Source organism: Acanthopagrus latus, chromosome 23 (assembly GCF_904848185.1).
Source record: "Acanthopagrus latus isolate v.2019 chromosome 23, fAcaLat1.1, whole genome shotgun sequence".
NCBI lineage: Eukaryota > Metazoa > Chordata > Actinopteri > Spariformes > Sparidae > Acanthopagrus > Acanthopagrus latus.
This window is the reverse complement of record NC_051061.1, coordinates 20447134-20466646: the sequence shown is the minus strand read 5'-3', so window position 1 is coordinate 20466646 and position 19513 is coordinate 20447134. Positions and strand designations below refer to the sequence as shown.

At 43.0% G+C, this 19513-nt stretch overlaps 1 protein-coding gene across 4 annotated transcripts in view; it reads left to right on the top strand.

The window, feature by feature from the left end:
• The window catches only part of col5a3a (collagen, type V, alpha 3a), a 51810-nt gene extending 32535 nt beyond the window's left edge, over positions 1–19275 (top strand). For all 4 annotated transcript variants that reach the window (XM_037089580.1, XM_037089579.1, XM_037089581.1 and 1 more), the window contains 38 exons: positions 10–117; positions 584–637; positions 981–1034; positions 1138–1182; positions 1384–1437; positions 1785–1829; positions 2010–2063; positions 2204–2257; positions 2976–3029; positions 3142–3249; positions 3569–3658; positions 3878–3931; positions 4112–4219; positions 4514–4621; positions 5178–5231; positions 5437–5490; positions 5581–5688; positions 5805–5858; positions 8455–8508; positions 9737–9790; positions 10131–10184; positions 10294–10401; positions 10516–10569; positions 10646–10699; positions 10871–10924; positions 11324–11377; positions 11499–11606; positions 11736–11789; positions 11931–11984; positions 12088–12195; positions 12278–12331; positions 13487–13522; positions 13992–14045; positions 14143–14437; positions 14629–14741; positions 14879–14947; positions 16214–16447; positions 16671–19275. In XM_037089580.1, coding sequence (XP_036945475.1) covers positions 10–117; positions 584–637; positions 981–1034; positions 1138–1182; positions 1384–1437; positions 1785–1829; positions 2010–2063; positions 2204–2257; positions 2976–3029; positions 3142–3249; positions 3569–3658; positions 3878–3931; positions 4112–4219; positions 4514–4621; positions 5178–5231; positions 5437–5490; positions 5581–5688; positions 5805–5858; positions 8455–8508; positions 9737–9790; positions 10131–10184; positions 10294–10401; positions 10516–10569; positions 10646–10699; positions 10871–10924; positions 11324–11377; positions 11499–11606; positions 11736–11789; positions 11931–11984; positions 12088–12195; positions 12278–12331; positions 13487–13522; positions 13992–14045; positions 14143–14437; positions 14629–14741; positions 14879–14947; positions 16214–16447; positions 16671–16817 — 3072 coding nt within the window. In that variant the 3' untranslated portion in view covers positions 16818–19275. The remainder of the gene's footprint in view (positions 1–9; positions 118–583; positions 638–980; positions 1035–1137; positions 1183–1383; positions 1438–1784; positions 1830–2009; positions 2064–2203; positions 2258–2975; positions 3030–3141; positions 3250–3568; positions 3659–3877; positions 3932–4111; positions 4220–4513; positions 4622–5177; positions 5232–5436; positions 5491–5580; positions 5689–5804; positions 5859–8454; positions 8509–9736; positions 9791–10130; positions 10185–10293; positions 10402–10515; positions 10570–10645; positions 10700–10870; positions 10925–11323; positions 11378–11498; positions 11607–11735; positions 11790–11930; positions 11985–12087; positions 12196–12277; positions 12332–13486; positions 13523–13991; positions 14046–14142; positions 14438–14628; positions 14742–14878; positions 14948–16213; positions 16448–16670) is intronic.
• Positions 19276–19513: the final 238 nt, after the last annotated feature.

Here is a 19513-nt window from a genome sequence, read left to right as displayed (position 1 = left end):
TGACTTCAGGGTGATAACGGAGTTGTTGGTCCTCGTGGAGAGGATGGAACAGAGGGGCTAAAGGGCCAAGCAGGACCTCTGGGAGATTCAGGAGGTCCTGGGACACCTGGCGAAAAGGTGCGATTGCATTTTCATTACAAGACAAGATGAGGAAGAGGATTTGGAGATCAAATAGGCTGAAAACTCTTATCTAAACCTGCATTATGCTGCTACAGCCTTTATCATGTTGGAGAGAAAAGTTAGATTTCTTCATTTTTCACTTGTGACAAAACTTTCCAACAAAATGACTGAAAATCTCTGAAATACTGAACATATGGATTTTAATGCCCTCACATTTATTACATCGGGTTACAGCCCATTCCTAAGGCGACTGAAGCAGTGCGCATGTTTAAGCATTTAATCTTTCTGTCATCTCTACATGCATTAATTTAGTGATACCCTGCTGTACTGGTTTATGCACAGTCAGCAGTATGTCATAAAAATCTTAATTAAAGCTTTTCGCACACTTCTTTATAATTCTGTGGTTTCCTTCTTCTTCCCCCTCTTATTCTGCCTTCTTCTCCTCTTCCGTCTGTCTCTGCAGGGTAAACTTGGCGTGCCTGGATTGCCAGGATACCCAGGAAGACAAGGTCCCAAGGTGATTTAGCATTGATGAGCTATTATGATCAGTTAATGTGTCCTCTGGTTTCTTTATCAGCGCTCTAACCAGCGAGATGTGTGTCTTTGGCTGGACTGTTTCCTGTCTGATTAAAAATAAAGGATGATAGATGGCTTATTAAAAAAAGGCTTTTTTATTAATAGTTCATTAGTGACATCAATTCATTACATGTTGATGAATGATGTATTTAAGGCTGTGTTGGGCTCATGGATTAGATTTGCTTTAATTCGATACAGTAGTTAATTATAAGTTAATGAGACATTGGGGCTGATGTGTGATGAATGGAAGGCTGAGGCTGATTAACCTCTACGTGTGTCTGCAGGGATCAGTTGGCTTCCCGGGTGTGGCAGGGCTCCCTGGAGAGAAAGGACGAAGGGTGAGGAATTGTGTTTACATCCCGACTGCTTCAGAGTATGTAAACTTTTCTACGTATTGTGAAATAACTAAGTGATAAATCACTGTTGACCTCTACTATGCAGGGTCCAGCTGGTCAGCCAGGGTCTGGAGGCCAAAGAGGTTCTAATGTGAGTACAGCTTTAGGTGATAATGCCTGTACACAACGTCTCTTTCTGAATGTATTTTGCTCTAATTAGATACCATCAGTTTACCGCAACTTGTGGGAGGCACACTGTTACTTCGCTGCAGTGTTTTCCACCAGACGTTTATCTTCCACCTCCAGATGAGTAATGCATGTGCTAATCAGACTGTTGTTTGTTTTCCAATAGGGAGCCCGGGGGGGAAGAGGAGCAAACGGCCCCACTGGAAAGCCTGGAGAAAAGGTGAGCTTAGACTGACACACACACCCTGATGTAAACGAAGACATGCACACGGAGCTACACTGGCACACACACACACACACACACACCTGGCTGTCTCATAAAGTATGGATGAATGCGCAGACCGAGTTGGAGCTGGTTGTTGCCTTTCACTTCTAGATGACAGGCCATCTGGTGCAGTGACAAGCTACTGTCTGGCAGCCGATGCTTCAGTTTACACTCTCACCCTCAAAGACCATCTTGGGAAAGCTAAAGATTTGTTGGAGGGGCGAAAACTCAAAAATGTCTGAGTGGCTGTTGTATACAGAAACTGTGATTTTTATTTGTCTTCTGCCTCCTCCATCTGGTAGGGTTCTGCTGGACAAGATGGTCCTCCAGGCTCCACCGGAGAACAGGTAATCTTTTGTCTTGTATAATACTGCCTATACTAATGCCTGAACAAGACGATAGCTCTGATTAAGTTAAGCTGGCCTGGCAGATACAATCTCATAAATCACTGTAGGACAAGCACCAGGAAATTCAATCTGGGGATTGAAACGGCGCTTTGACAACCTGTTTTTTTTATTATTTTCTAGGGTCCCCAAGGACCACAGGGAAGAAATGGTGAGCCAGGACCCAGAGGGCCTAATGTGAGTGTTCGAAGATGCACTGCATAATGTTTGTCCTGTGATTTAGTGTAACTCCTTTTTACCTCATCCCAACATTTTATGCTCACCTTTGGTCATGTTTGGTTCATTATGATGATGTAAGAAAATGCTTCTCTTCTCAGGGTCCACCGGGAAAAGATGGATTACCGGGTCATCCAGGCCAGAGAGGGGAACCAGTGAGTCAGCTTTTAATGTCAAAATGATGCAACATATTTAGTAAACAGCGCTATATTCTTTATGAGGTGCAAACCCCATCATTATCTTAAAACACCAAAGTCACACAATACCATAAACAAACCAACTGACTGAGTGTTCTGCAAGGGAAAATTTGTGTTTTTATCAAAGGAGTCTGGTGGCTTTGAATGGAGCATTACAACTGCTGTTTCTGGTTAATTAAAATGATCTTATTCTTCAACAAAAAGGTTTATTTGTGAAGGATCTTTTCAGTCATTAACAATCTGAGCCTGCCAGTGGCAAAAACAAGCGCCTTTGACAGTAACAGTCTCAGTTGCTCACAAGAATTATGAAACAGCCATCGCAGCCTGTGTTGCAGCTGCTGGCTGATGTGATCTACGGGACCAGTCCCAAGTCTTTTTGTACCTTTTATTCAATGACACACCAAAATGTTAAATTTGGGCTTAAAATAGGGCAGATTTGAAAAATACTATAATTACCCTTTAACAGAGAGTTGAGAGTCAACATTAACTACCAGACGAGGGCTGATTTCAGCATGAAATAACTGAAGTCAGAGTGCAAGCTGAGAGGCACACTGTACTAAATCTAGTAAAGCACCTGTGTGCAGTCCTCAGATAATGGGTTCTATGCATCCCACTGACTCTATTTCAGATCTTGACTGAGGATAATCGGACTCTTGTCTCTTGTCTGTTTCATCAGGGCTTCCAAGGCAAGAACGGACCCCCTGGCCCCCCAGGCGTTGTTGGACCACAGGTAAGAGGATCAGCTAATAGTCTTAGTTGATTATTAAACAAACAGTTGTTTGTTTCAGATGTTTTGAAATAGCTGTTATGTAATGTGTGTTGTGTAATTTGGTAATTTTCAGGGCAAATCTGGTGAGACTGGGCCAACTGGAGACAGGGGTCACCCAGGATCGCCGGGACCACCGGGTGAACATGGTTTACCGGGAACTGCCGGAAAAGAGGGTGCCAAGGTGAGTGTTGTTCATCATAGTATCAGGATCATAATCACTTAGCAGCGTCACCTTATCGCTGTTATATTAGATAAAGTCCAAGGACTCTGTCAGCACTGCGTGAATATCTTATCTCCTGGGTCTCATCCTATCCTCTAATTTGCTAATAAATAACAGAAGAAAACCTCACAGTGTTAAGTGTATTATGGCTCATAAAATATAAATGTTCCTTCTCTGTGTGACTTGCTGGCTACTGTGATTTATGACTGCATAAGAACCTGCTGTCTGCTGGCTATTTGCCTTACATCTAATCACATATGTGTGAATGTGCGGTTTCCAGGGAGACCCAGGTCCACCAGGAGCCTCGGGGAAAAGTGGCCCTGCTGGGCTTCAAGGCTTCAGAGGAAGCAGAGGGACCCCTGGTGCTATGGTGACAAAAAAATTCCATACATCTCATCTCCTCTCCTTTAATCACTGTCAACATCAGACTCTTTAGAAACATGTAGCTTGCAGTTTGATCGGAAGTGAACTTGAAGTCACGACAGCATGCCATTCATTAAAACATTTTGCAAATCTAATCAGACTGGTTAGGGACTGAAAATCACTGATGGTACATTTTATAACGAGTGCACTGTTGTTTTCTTTCCAGGGTCCTGCAGGTCTGAAGGGAGGAGAGGGACTACCTGGTGTTGGAGGAAGTCTGGTAAGTCTGGTTTTGTTAAGCCCTCCCATACCACCTCCTGCTCCACTTTCATGTTCTATAGAATACGCGTGAGGCTGGAGGCTGTTTCCATGGTGATCAGTGATCGTGACCGCCACATTAAATCAAAGCGTAAATCATGTGACACACTCACCCCACCTCTTTATCTCCTCTCATTTCCAGGGTGCTACTGGAGAGAGAGGCCCCTCTGGACCGGCTGGTGCTATTGGCCAGCCCGGACGGCCGGGCGGCGTGGGCCCTGCTGGGCCGATGGGAGAGAAGGGCGAGCCAGTAAGATTTCGTACATTGCTAATTTTGTTTCTGAGGCAACAATGTCCAAGAACACATATTCCATCACTATCCACCGTTGGGTAATAAACAACATGTGCTCTCGCTTTGGAACATGCCATTATGAGACAGAGAGAGCGAGGGAGGGAGAAAATATGAATGTGATCAAGCCTGCTTTCTTGGGTGCGAGTTCTCTTCCTGGTACGAGACATTAATCAATGTGTCATGCCGCTATATGAGGATGATAAGTATTGTGGCATTTGCTAGATGTGCGTGGTTTTCCCATCTGTTCTCCAGGGAGAGAAGGGGCCCGTTGGACCGGCTGGGAACGATGGGGAAACAGGACCTGTGGGGCTGCCAGGGGCTGCAGGGTCTTCTGGGCCTCCAGGAGAGGATGGAGACAAGGTAGTTAGAGTACACTGCCACCTGTAGGGCTACTTGTCTATTGAGATTGTTTTGGTGTGATTTACAGACTTTTTAAATGGAAGAACAAGACGGCACTTGGCTTGTGATAATCAAAACTAATAAAAAAATGTAGGAACTTTTCTTTCTACTGAAACCACCAGCCGCTATGTCCAATGGAAGCACATATCCGCTCGTAGCAGAGAGGCTCGTGACAGAGTGGGATGTACATGTTCATTGTGTCCTCGTCAGCTGAGCTGGCTTAGTTAGCGTTGTGAGCTAACCAGGTCGTAACCGTGGTATAATTTCTGGAAGGAGACACTGTTCTCAAGTTTTTCAGATATATATTTTTGGCACTTTCAGCATTACAAGTGTCCTTTAGTTCCATTATATTGGAGAGACGACAGAGATTTTTTTGGCTGATATCTGCAAAACTCAGCAGCTCATACCAAAACAAACTCGATGGATCAGTAGCACTGTTGGTTACTGATTTTTTATGTAAACTGTCCGTTTAATCTTTTTGAACCAAGCCCTTACACGTGTGCATTTGTCTCCATAGGGAGAGACAGGTGGACCAGGCCAGAAGGGCAGCAAAGGAGACAAAGGAGAATCTGTGAGTATAAATTTCATATGAACAGTTCATCATCACCTTGCATCAACAGGAGGTGGAGGACACACTGGCTTGTAATTGGTTTGGGGCAAGTCATTGTTACAGCGGTTTGCCTGGACAGTGCATCCCCTGATGAAATGAGCAGATGGTTCTAATCATGTTCTTCTTACAATGAACGTGTATTGAACATCCTTTTATGCTTTTCTAGGGACCACCAGGACCTGTTGGAATGCAAGGACCTGTGGGCCAGCCGGGATTGCCAGTATGTTACACAATGCGTAATATGGGTTATAATATGATAGGTTTAGGATGTGCAGAGTTCACAGTGCTGGCCTGTCTGTGAATATTTCAGGGTGCAGATGGTGAGCCAGGTCCTCGTGGGCAGCAGGGCATGAACGGGGCAAAAGGAGATGAAGGACACAGAGGCTTCAAGGGGGCATCTGGTCCGTCTGGACTGCAGGTACAAATTACAGCTAACTAAGTTTGTTTCTATCAGCTCATCTCTGATTTCACATGCCATATCTGTTTCCATATTATGCCTGAGACTGTGTTGATCAGCGTGTCTCCATTTTATAGGGAATGCCAGGACCATCAGGGGAGAAAGGAGAGAGCGGGCATGTTGGCTCAATGGTGAGTACTGCTCAGCAATCTCAGCACACACAGCACTCGTCTCAAGCCCACTGCTTTGGCTCAGTGTCAGTCTCAAGTCCGTTCTCAGCACCACTTTTCAGACAACTTGCTCTTAGCTTCATGATTATTATGACTTTGACTTTTCTCGGCCTTGTCTGATATCGACTTGACTTTTCCTCACTTTCCAAACACCTTTGAAGATGTTTGTCCACTTCTTGCACTTCCCAATGTCAAAAGCAGTTTAATGGATCTTTGAACTAATCCCAAAGAGCAAACAAATGTGCTTGCATTTATTAGTCAAAAAAGCAGTACATTATTTACTGTTTAGTGTGTAATGAAGACCAAAATATTACACATTTATTTTCTGGTTGTGGTTATGGAAACTTCAGTTTGACGGAACTTAACTGTGACTTACAGGAGATACTAATGTCTTCGTCTGTGTTTTTGTTATCAGTCAATCTCGGAGGGGTCAAGCATGATTAAAGCATTACTGCATGCGATAGCTATATCCAAGAAGCAGACAACAAGCATCCCCTCTGCTGCGGAAAAATTAGGTGATGCGCGGATGTTGTCGGGATCAGGAGAGTACAATAAACAGCTCCTAAACCACCATTATAATTATACGGCATTAGAAGTAGGCCACTGAGTACAAGTGTGCTTGATATAATTATGTTGCTTGATACCTGCAGATAACACAACCCAGACAGAGTTAGTTAGAATGTGACAGTCACTTGCAGTCAGTAAAAAAGAAATAGAAAATAAAATTAAAATCAACCATGTAAAACAACAAAAGCTCCTGGACTGCAGTATATGAACTAAGTGCCGTGTTTCCATTGTAATGGCCTTGACTCTGGGCAAAACACCCCAGATTAGCTCTGCTCAGTAGCTGTCCTTAGCAGTTAACACCACCAACACCAATCATCTTAGTACTAAAATGATACCGTACATGCTTTATTGTAAATTCATCAATCTACTAGTTGGAAATTTAAAGTTGGAATAAAGTTAATCCTGTAAAGACGGACCAGTGAGTAGATACATCTCTATCATTCAGTCATTTCTTAGCAATGGCCATTTTAGTGAAACATATTTTGTATCATAGAACAAAACGTATCAGCCACAGACCTCTGACTGAAAACCCATTAAAAAGACTCTTGACTCTGAGATGAGGGAACTGGAAGTTCATAAATGCTAACTGATTTCCGGGCTTTAGGACTCATTCCTGCTACATTCCACACATGCATGTAATTGGTGAGCTGTTACATGCAAAGTGTATAAGTGGGCGCTGCCTGTGTGAGATGGAACATATACTGTATCAGTGTGAAAAAATACAACCTTAGGTTAAAAATTAGTCAGCCACTCTCTTATTTCTGTTCCTCATATCTGTGCCGTGTCTGTTGCCACCGGCTGTGTGTGTACGGGATCTTACAGAACGATATCCCTCGGTGGAAAGAAAGAAAGCCTTTTAAATCTGTCAACCTAGAACAATCTGAAGACATCTTTTTAATGTGTGAAGACTCTTCAAGGGGTGAGTGCGAATTACAAAAGCGACCATGACTTCATGTGCAAGAAAGACGAGCCCAGAGAATGAATAGGTGGTCCTGTAAGTAAAAGGAAGAAAAGGGATAAGAAAATAAAAAAAGAAAGAGCGACAGAAAGGAGGCAGTGGAGCAGTGGTGTGGAGGGAAGAGGCGGGGCACCGATTGTGAGCAGGAAGACGGTGTGACAGCTGCTAATCAGATTAGCCTCAGCCTTGGCTGTCTAATGAGCATCCTCCTTTGTGACAGTCATCTCACAACGCTGTCAACCATGAACACACGCTCAACAAGATTCTCTGTAGCCTCTCTTTTCCACCGCCAGATTAGGGAGGGAATGCATCAGTATGGAACCAAAACAAAAGAGAGAGAGAAAGAGAGAAGAAGAGAGATGCTGAAGACTCAGTGGGGAAGTTTCATTCATGTGTGAGTGTTGCGGATCACAGAATTCTCCCCTCTAATGCTCAAGTATCTCTCCGCCAGAAGGATATGTGTTTCCTCTGGTCCCACACAGTCGCTCTCTGGGCAGATTGTCTGTCTTTCTGTCTCAGTTTCTTTACAACACAAGGCTCCCTCCCAGACTTCAGAGCGATTCAGAGCGCAGCTCAACATCTACTCAACTGAAACTGAAGCTGAGCACAGTTAGGATTAATTGCTTGGCACGCTCTTGAGCTGCACAGAAAAGTCAAATCACATGCAGTCACTGCGGCTGAGAGAATATGGTTCTCACATATCACAGGCTTGAGGTTTTATCTTATTAATAAGAGAGAATAAGAGAGGTGGGTGTGGGAGAATCAGAGCCTGTGTCATATTGAGGGTAATGACCTGTCTGGATGTCTTCATCATGTCACCACGATAATGATCATAGATACTGGGGCCATTGCAGAAGCAATCCACCATGGGCCCTCTTCTAACACTCTCTCTTAATTTACGACACTCTTGCCAACCCAGAGCTCCCATTCAGTGTGTATTTCTCTGTTTTTTTTTGGGTTTTTTTTTGATGCAGTATATCCTCATGTCTGCTCTCTGATTCTAATAAATCTATTTTATTTCTCTCTCCACAGGGGCCTCCAGGACAGCATGGCCCACGAGGCCCCCAGGGGCCCATTGGGGGAGAGGTAGAGTGCTGGATTTATTGATTTTTATACATCTGTTTTAAATGATAAGCATACAGTAATTACATTGCCTTTTGACAAATAGTATGATTGGTCCTTACATAATGAACAAAAAGTATTTCTGTCAGATTATTGCCTGATGCCCGTACATTACTAAATTAATTCATGGAAATGTATCACTGAGGCTTTATAATTATTTTTCTTGATTTCATTCTTTTTTTTGTAAAGATGAAATTACATCCTGTTCAGATATTTGAGGCTGACATTTTCAATTGATGGCAGCTGCATGCCTCTGGTATAAACAAAAACATGAACGTATATCCACTTTGGAATCGATAGGCTCCTGTTCAATACACAGAATTATGTACAGTTCTTACTGAACAATAGCTCATCCTCACACATCTCAGATACTTTCTATTTTGCAGCCTCCTGTCCGTTCATACAGTGTCTTCATTTGAACACTTCCTGCCACAGACTCTCCACTGCTTTTGAAATTTGAATTATTAAACAGTATTAGAATATAATCCCTGGGAGAGAGTTATATTTACTGCTCTATGAATCATTAAGAAGTATTAGACTATCATCCCTAAGAGGCAGTTATATTTACCCCTAGTAATGGCCGTCTCTCTACAGCCTCTCACACCGGTCAATTATTTAGCAGTGAGCTGCAGAAATCTGTGTGAGCCATGCTAGTACTTCATCACAGGAAGGATGGAAACACAGCAGTGCAGAGATGGTGGGATTCATAAATGGACTGATACAGGAATAGTGGAAAAGAGAGAAATGGGGTGGGATGGGCTGTGAGAAAGCAGTTGACAGCAGGAGCTCAGTAGTAGTGTGTGGCTGTACTCAGCTCTCGTGTTTGTGCACTCTACCGAAAACATGCTTTTACCGGGCTCGTTTCAAGACAGAAAGCACAGTGCACTGACATGCAAGCGTGCGCTCTAACACACATGCACGTGCACGGACAAACAAACTGATTGAGGGAAGGGGAAATGGAAACTGTGTGACTCAGACTCTATCCACAGAGCAATCCTGACATTCAATATTTTTTCTTGTGCTGTGATAGTTCTGTTCTAGATTCAGCGTTCTGTGAGTGGAACTGCTGACAAACACAACAAAACAAAACACTGCACCAGGAACTTCCTTCTCAAAAATCAAATGAATATTTCAAACTTGCCCTCGTTTTATGATATTTTTGGTCAAGCTTCTCTCTCTGTTCCTGTGACAGGGCCCACCTGGAATGCCTGGTGGAGTTGGTCAGCCTGGACTCGTTGGAGAGAAGGTCAGCATTTCCCCTTAGCGACTGCACAACTTGTGTCTGTGCCGACAGTGAAGAGGTGGTGGTTTGTGTGTGGGCTTGTGTGCCGCTGTGTGTGTGGTGTGTGTGCGGTGTGTGTGCTGGAGCTTCCAGGTCTGAAGGTGAGAGGTGATGCAGAAGTACATCTTTCTAATGGAGACTTGATAACTGTATATAAGCTTATGATAAAATGACCCTGCTTCTCACTCATTGTAAAACCTCCACTAAACAGTATCTTAATGAGTGTTTGTCCTCAGCTGCTAGTTTCAAATCTCTCTTATTCCAAAAATGATCTTATACTTTATGAATGCTCCTTTTCTACCAGGGCGAGGACGGCGAAGCTGGAAACCCGGGATCAGCTGGAGAGCCTGGCATTGCTGTGAGTCACTCCGCTCCCATCTCTCTGTCCTGTCCCGCTCAGTTTCATCCTTTCTTCACTGTCTCTCTTCAGCTTTCATTGATTGACATTTCATATGCTGGTGTCCCAGGGTACTAAAGGCGATGTGGGGGAGAAGGGTGACTCTGGGCCTCCCGGTGCAGCTGGACCTCCAGGATCAAGAGGAAAACCAGGGGAAGACGGAGCCAAAGGCAACCTTGTGAGTCTTTGTCCCTCTTAATCAGTGACTTTTTCTTGCTCTAGTTGTCAAGTCAGTCAGTCTATGAATGTCACACAATGTATTTTATGTTTGGATGGCTGTTTTTGCCCATAGGGCCCTATTGGATTCCCTGGAGATTCAGGTCCTCCTGGAGAAGCTGGTGTCAATGTGAGTATTATCATTGTTGAGTTTCATCATTGTTTTATCATTAGCTTGGTCAAACATGATTTATTTTTTCTTTTAGGGAGTAGATGGTGGACCAGGGCCTAAAGGAGACCATGGAGAGCCTGGCAAAGCAGTAAGTGCACATATAGAAAACACTAGTATTGTAAGTGTTGTTTGCTGGACTAAAGTCTTTATTCTTTAGGTTTTGCTTCTTCGTTGTTATGACTTCACTAACTTCTCTGTGATTTTAAGACTGAGAATTTGTTTACGTTTTTAAATGTGGTCCTTTTTCTGCTCTCCGCAGGGACCCCCAGGAGCCTCTGGAGAGCCAGGTCCAACAGGACCTCCTGGAAGAAGGGTGAGCTATGCATTATATTATAACTTTTTTCATGGCACCTTTTATAACTGAGAGCCAAACAGATGTAACAAAAAAAGCCAAACAGCCGCTTCAAACAGAACCAAAATAAAGATAAAGAAAATGTTGAAGTCAAAATAGGACGACAAATGTGGCAAAATGACAATATAAGAAAATCTAAAATGTAAAAAATACAATTAGAATAGATAGACAAATACAGATCAGAGCAAGATCTGGGATTTGAGCAATATGGTTTCTGACTTCAAGGTGTATCTTTATTAAGGTAGTGCTGTGTGTCATCAGTGTATTTGATATAGCAATGAAAAGATAGTATGTTGTACAATATATGTTTTGTGTAGCTATATGTGTGTTTGTGTGTAACATTGCCTTTCTCAACCCCAGGGTCACATAGGTCCTGCAGGAAAAGAAGGGAAGCAAGGCATGAAGGGAGCCAAGGTATGTATAATGACTGGAGGACAATGAGCTCTTTGCTTGTGCACTGGCCTTCAGACAAAGCTATTTGTTTAAAATCTTTGTCTAATGTCTTGCTGTACATGTCTTTTTGACTGCTGTATAGGGGGCAACAGGAACCCAGGGTCCAGTGGGAAAGACGGGCCCAGTGGGACCCCAAGGGCAGCCGGGAAGGCCCGGGCCAGAAGGTCTTCGGGGCATCCCAGGTCCCTCGGTCAGTACACTGTCTGAATCTGAAGAACATACTGAGGGAACACACTAACAATCATCAGGATGTCCCAACATTAGGTCTTGTTTCTTTTGTATTGTGAGCTGATCTTTGATTCGCATGTTTATTTTCTAGGGTGAGCATGGGTTAAATGGGCCTCCAGGACAAACGGGACCACCAGGACCACTTGTAAGACCCTTATCTATTTTGTTTTAAATGAGAGGAGGGATGTGTGGCAGTAATGACAAGTCAGGATGTCCAACACAATAAAACCATGTCATCACACAGTCTACATCATTGGCTAACTAATACTTCTGACATTGTTTACAGGGGCCACCAGGACTTCCAGGGTTAAAAGGAGACCCTGGAAACAAGGGAGATAAGGTGAGTGTTTAGACCTTGAGAGGGAAGACATTCTCTTATTCTCACAGGTTCTTGGAAAAACAATTGTGCAAACAATTGTGATGAACCATGTCTCTGTCTGCAGGGTCATGGTGGGCTGATCGGTCTAATTGGCCCCCCAGGAGAGCCTGGTGAGAAGGGAGACAGAGGTCTGCCAGGACCTCAGGGTACACAAGGTCCTAAAGGAGATGAGGTACATGTCTTTGCAACATGATCCATCTGACACACGAAGGAAGATCAGTTCACTAACAAGAAAAGTTTGTTCTTATATCCAGGGAGTGGGTGGCACACCGGGTCCCACTGGCCCACCAGGACCACCTGGACTCTCAGTAAGTGAAACAGCTGTTAGAACAATATGAATGTTTTTCTATGATGAACACAGGATAAATGCATGGATAATGTTTGTCAATGTTATCTCACACATATATATATATATATATATATATATATATATATATATATATATATATATATATATATATATATATATATATATATATATATATATATATATATATAGTTGAAACCTGTTTATGTTTTTTGTTTAGGTGTTTTTTGGATGAAAAAATGCATCTTTTAATCTTAAACCATCGTTTTACAAATACTTTGCTGGTGTAAAACAAACAGGTGAAAAACACATGCTGTGTATGAAGAGAAGAACAGAATATATATCACCAAGAACAGTCATTCTTCAATTCTGGTGTAAATTGGCTGATTAATCATCACATTATAAGCTTCTAAGTCATCTCAGGGATTTAGCTGATGATTACACCTTTAAAGAGCTGAGAACCAGGGGCCTCATTTATAAAACATTAGATATTAAGGATGACTTGGGCAAAAAAACATATAAGTAGTTATTTATGGAATCTTACCTCTAAGCAAAGCCCAGACCTAGTGTAAGGGATTTTCCTGCTGGTTACGTAAGGGTATTGCAACTCGGGATACAAATGCACCCATGCCTGTTGTGAACTTTGCATGAGCTTTCTGAACGATGTGCAGCAGCGACACACTCCCAACCTGCGTGTCCGGTTTGATTTGTCAACCCACTATTTGGTCCACTGGTTAATACATGTTATCTGGCTTCAGCCTCATCTTCCAAAAAGTTTGAGATTCTCTCTTGGTCCATGGCTATTCCTGACTAATCCCTCATTTGTGCTGGCATTAAAGAAGGGGAGATTGCAAGACAGGTGCTGTCAGTTTAGGTTAACTTGAGGTGTGTTAGTTAGAAATGGGATTCTCAGAACCTGCATAACCAACGTTTCAAGTACCCTGTCAGAAATAATTTTAGGCGAAGTTTAAAGTTTAAAGACCGATACAGCATACAGTCCTGTTCTGACTCATTGCCATTCAGTAGTGAAAGTCATAATTTTCACTATAATCTGCCACGTCGTTAAGCAGGTGCCTGATTTTAAAGTAAGTAGCCGATATGTATTTTGTTGTTCTAAGCTTTTAAAGCTTTAATTATCCCTCCTCTCCACTTTTAGGGTTCACCTGGTGAGAAAGGATCGAAGGGAGAAATGGTGAGTCCCTACAATCTTTCTTATTTATTCATTGCCATTCATACACTCACACCTCGGCTTGGTTAGCAGCTGCTGGGAACATATGCTGAGGAAGAGAAGAAAAGAGAAAAAGTGTTTGTTGGCTTAAATGTAGCATGCTTCATAATCATAATGCTCCACTGTGTTTACTGCATGTCTTTGGAACTAAAAGCCGGCTGTACAGCCATGCTTGTCTTGTGTGTGATTTTTCCATTGGGCCCTTTTAATAGGATTTGGTTCTGGTGTGTGTGATGTTATGAAAACCACTATAGTGTGTCTTGAGAGCCAAGGCTTTGACCACAGAGTGCTGATGCGCACAACTGGATAATCCTATAAAGCGGCAGCCATAGTGTATCTGCTTGGATAAAGCTGGGATTTAGCCAAGTGTTGCGAGTGAAGCTCCAGGTGAGACATGACTGACACAAACTTTTCGTCCTCCTCTATTCTTCAGGGTGTTATTGGTCCCAGAGGAGACACAGGCCCTGCTGGCCCTCCAGGACCCCCAGTGAGTACTGCCAGTGATCCACATCATGGCCTTGTCAGTGTCAGCACTCTCCTCCTTCTTCCGTCACCTCTTGCTTACATCTTTGTGTTAACTCCAGGGCCTCCCTGCGACGATGATCGAGCCCCTGCCTATCAGGGAGGGCAGGCGGAAGAGACGAAGGCACTCCGATCGGGGAGGAGGAGCAGCCCCATCCAGAGAGGAGGATCTGGCTATGGAGGAGCTCCTCCAGGGAGATCAGCCTCTGGAGGACCCTGAAGGGATGGAGGAAGTCTTTGCCACCCTATCCTCCATGAAAACAGAAGTGGAGCTGATGAGGAGGCCCCTGGGAACCTTTGAGAGTCCTGCCCGGACCTGCAAAGAGCTCATGATGGTCCAACCTGACTACAAAGATGGTTAGCAAAGACATTGCTGTTGATTCACCACCTTCCAAGAAAAACTAGTCAAGGAATAACACACACTCTTAACACACTTAAAAAGCTGTTTAATATTTTGCTAATTGCATTTTCAATGTTGTTGCCCTGGATGTGTTTATTATATCAGCAAATGGTGCTTGATTGATGTCCTTCCTCTGTGCACTTTGTAGGAGACTACTGGATTGATCCTAACCAGGGCTGTCACAGAGACTCTATTAAGGTGTACTGTAACTTCACAGCTGATGGAGAGACATGTCTCTACCCTGACAAGAGGATTGAGATGGTAAGTCTCCAATCTCTCGCTGTCAGCCTTTACAAAGCCGACCTCGTCATATTACATCAGAGCACAAATCACTCCCTATATCCCTTGAGCCTAACATTTTAACTCAGCACTCTCCCTCCCTCCCCCTGTGTGTCTAGGTGAAATTAGCAGCGTGGAACAAAGAGCATCCAGGAAGCTGGTACAGCCAATACAGGAGAGGCAAGCAGGTACATGAAAAAAAAAAAAAATCAAACCTCTCCACCTACCATTTATCTCAGCTGGCTGCAAATGTCAGACTTTTTTTCAGCTAATTTACTCTTCCTAATTGAGAGCATATGAATGATACTGATAATGGTGAAGACATGCGTGTGTGTGATCATCGATGTGCACATGTGAATTCTTTTTGTTTCTTTGTAAATCTACCCATCATATCATTTGGTCGTAATTTATTAGCCCATGTGCGATGAGAGATGATCTGATTTGGTACCGCCAGCAGCTGATTGCAGCAGTCAGGATGAGTCACACAAAGCCACTGGCAGCGGCGTCTCATCGACTAGCATTCAGGGCAGCACGCTCGGAGCGCTGGCCTTTCATGTGCACCTGATCAGAGGTCTCATAACCCTCTCAGATAATCACAGTGCTGCCAGCACAATTGCAATTCGCAGACTTTCTCATGCAGAGTCCTTGACTCTGCTGTTTTTTTCCTATCTTTCCATTTAATTTCCTGACTTTCGACTTTTCTTTTCTCTGGTGTTTCTGATTCTAAAGAGAAGTTGCTATAACTTTTTCATCCTTGCTTACGTAAAGCCCTTCATCAGAACAAGTTGGGAGATTTGTGATTTCATGTTTGTCAGACAGATTATAGGATCAGACTTGTTTTCTCTGGCTTCGTCTCTCTGAGAGAAAACCAGTTTTCTGTTCTTCTATTTTCTATTTATTGACATTCAGTGAGATTTTGTGCCATTCAATGCTGGTTTAAACCTGTGGCTGTAGTAAATATTATATTCCTCTGCCTGTGTAGTACACAAATGTTGTTCCAGTTTTTTTAAGACAGCAACAGGTAAGACAGAACCCAGTTCCACAGCCTCTTCACTTTCAATTTTTTTTTTTACTTATATGTATTTGGACTCAAGTCACAGTTGTCACGGAAGAGATTCTTGCTGTCTTACATAACATGGTGTTGATGGTTATCTGTACTGGACATTTGATTTGCTGTCCCTACGTAAAGTACAAACTGAGTCAGATTTGTATGACTCACTTCCTCTATGCTCACATCAACAAATTATCTTAATATCTTCATGCCGAACATACAATGTCTGCTGTGAACGATAGGAAATGGTACGTTTGTGTGAAAACGAGGAGCACATTGTAACGTTCATGTGTCTCACATCAGAGGTTATGAGTCAAAATATAAGTTTGAATAAATTCTATGGATAATAATAAGTTCTCATTTAGAATTGTAACCTTAATACCTCTGTGTCTGTGTTGTCCAGTTCTCCTACGATGACAGGGATGGGAACCCTGTACATGTAGTTCAGCTGACCTTCCTCAAACTACTGAGTGCCACGGCCAAGCAGAGCTTCACCTACACCTGCCAGAACTCGGCAGGCTGGTTTGACAGCACCTCCCGCTCCTACCAGCATGCCCTCCGCTTCAGGGGCAGCAACGATGAGGAGCTGACACAAGCCAAAAGCCCCTTCATCAGTGCAGTGCATGATGGGTGCCAGGTCAGTGCAGAGACATGCCAGGGAAAAGGGACTCGCTGGGCTGATAAGAATTAACTGTAACGAAACTAATATGCCTATCCATTGTGTCACCGTGTGTTTGATTTAATAATAGCCATCAGATCACTGACGGGAACATGGATTTAGGCCAGAGAGAGTGGGGAGAGCTAGTTAGTGGAATTAAGCCAGGCAAATTCTAATAATGGCTTTAATTTTTCTCTTTCAGTTACGCAAAGGTCAGGAAAGGACTGTTCTAGAGATTGACTCCCCCTCGGCAGAGCTGCTCCCTATTATAGACGTGGCTCCAGCAGACTTTGGCAAGAGCAACCAGAAGTTTGGATTCCAAGTGGGACGAGTGTGCTTCAACGGTTAACGTCTTGCCAACAACAAAGAAAAAAAAAAGAAAAAAATTACACACAGCAAGTTTTCAGTAAAAGAAACTGGACTTTTACCACTGCCCCAAGCAATATTTATTATATTCTGTTCCTGTATGTGGTGGGTTTGTGGTGCATTATTTAAGACTCTTCGTCGGCCACGTTCTGTGGCTTTACAACAATGAGAAGAAATGCGAGAAAAGAGGATATGCAACAGTGGGAACAAAGCACATTTACCAAAGGGAAATATTCCAATTAGATCTATTTAATTTTAAGTGTTTCTGTGTTCTTTTTCTCTCACTGTTTGATGGTTGTATCCTCACGAACAAAGAGGACGATGACCACTTATAAAGCAGACAGATCTGTCTGATCACAGAAAGGAGACGGTCTGTCATTCTGTGGCACGGCTCCGTTAAGTGGGACTTTTAAGACTGTGGATGAACTAGTTGCTACCTAATGTTTTTTTATAGACTACGACTGAATAATTCAGAGGTGCAGTCGTACTCATTTGCATGCTCAAATTTCACTATAATGACAATTGCACAGCAGTTGTGAACTAGCTTAGCACATTAATTCCACACAAGTACAGTAATTAATTTCCTGTGTGCAGGAATGATAAATTGTCCTTTTTACCCTTCAACTGCAGTTTTCTCAGTGAATTACCTTGATTAGTATTCAGGAGGCGTAGCTAGTTATTGAACCCGACACTGACTTGAACGGATAAGGTTGTTTCCTTTATTGGACTGCTTCCCTCCCATGGGTTTGATGATAAGCTTTTTGAGCCGTGCATGTTTCCAAGGACTACATCACTGTATATGTCAGACCCGTATCCTTTCTCCTGCAGTATATACTTGCTATGACATACCTCAGCAATTAGGTTGGGGATATTTCAGGGCAACAATTAAGAGCCTGTTGTTTAAAATGTTCTCTAGCCTTAACTGCAGTCCTTTACACCGAGAGACATTTCACACATCTCTTGAAAGTGTTTTTATAATTGCTGACATAACGTGTTTTCACATTTCTGCCCGACTCAGAGGTTACTCAGTTTTTGTTCATATGTTGAAATGTTGCTGTTCATGTGACGTGATATGCTCTTCAGTGGTGCTAAAGACGATTCTGTTATGTTTGTGTCACTGTGTTTGTGTGTCTCTGCGGGCAGGATTATGTGGCTAGAGATGGAGAGGGTTATTGCTCTTTCAGCGGGACAACAGCCTCAAAGGCTGGGGACGAGTCTACTGTGGGCTTTTTTTTTTTTTTGCATATCTTCTGGATGAGTGTGCCAATTTCACAGGGCCGGTCAAAGGAGGGGAGGGACAGCACAGAGCGATGTGGTTGATGGCATAAAAAGGAAAATCTACTCGAAATGACATTGTGCTGTTCCACAAATCCGAATTGCTCGATGTAGGCTGGTGGTAGGTAATGGTGGTTAGTCTGCAGGGGAAAAACAGAAACATGAACCTCTGACAGGCTGACAACGTTCTTCTGACACCAACCTGGTCGCTAAATGTACAAACCTAGCAGGTGTCACCTTTCCTTTTGTGTGGCTTTACCCAACATAATTACAGGGTTCACTTCCTACTTGCAAAACAAGTTCCACTTAACACTATTTGAAACGGCATTGTCGCTGCTTCCTCGGTCTAGCATCACCCAAGCTGATTGTGATTGGCTTAAAGAACTACAAACAGGCCAGAGTTTTTATTTTCCCCATTCCAGATTGAGAGACTCTGTCCACTGCCATTCTGTCCTGTTCCACTGACTGTGTGCAGTGAATCCCGTGTTTACGTCGACCGAAACCACAAATTACATCATCAGGTAGATAATGAAAGCGTCAGGTGACATTTCCAGAACTTGCTGCACTGCAGATGTTTTTAATGATTCTTTCCAAATTACCTTTAAAAAAAAATAATAATAAAACTGTGAATGATAAATTCTCCTCACATCCCAGTGAAATTACCATGCATGCTAATATGGCGCCATGCTATTCCATTATTCACTGTCTGAAGAGCAGCTGCGGGATTTGTTTTAGATGACAATATAACCACAGTCTGCCTGTGTGTCAGCTTAAACAGAGGCCTCTTAAATTAACAAACAGAGCTGTGAAATACTACCAAAATAACATATGTATGTAAATTCTATTGAATTGTTGATTTTCCCCTCAGCAAATGACATTTCCTCACGCTCTGTCTACCTCCTCCGACTCAAACAGTAGACTGTGTATCCAGTATGTGTGATTTTCCCGCTGCTCCACTGTTTTACAGCATTTAAACATTCCAGTGATTGAACTCGTCTCCTCCGGCCTCATCCTGCACTGCCTCTCCTGTGTATAGTGTTTGTTGTACTAATTTTATATACTGTACAGTTATTCTGAGGATTTTATGAGCAGTAACCTATTGCCCGAATGAAAAACAAATGTATTTGTCAAAAATTGATGTGCGAATAAAAACAAACAAGAAATCATTCTGTTTTTTGTTTTTTTTCCCTCTCAAGACCGTTACAGGCAGGTTAGAGCAACATCCACGAGAGCATGACGATGTCGGCAGTGTCCAGTCAGAGAGCAACAGACAAACAAGGCTCTTCATTACCAACTGGTTCTGCAACATTCACCCAACAAGCAAGCAATCAGAATCCCCACACAGCTGATGTAATCAACTCTGATCTGCTCCCCAGTTCATCTGTTTCAATTAGCCATGTTTCA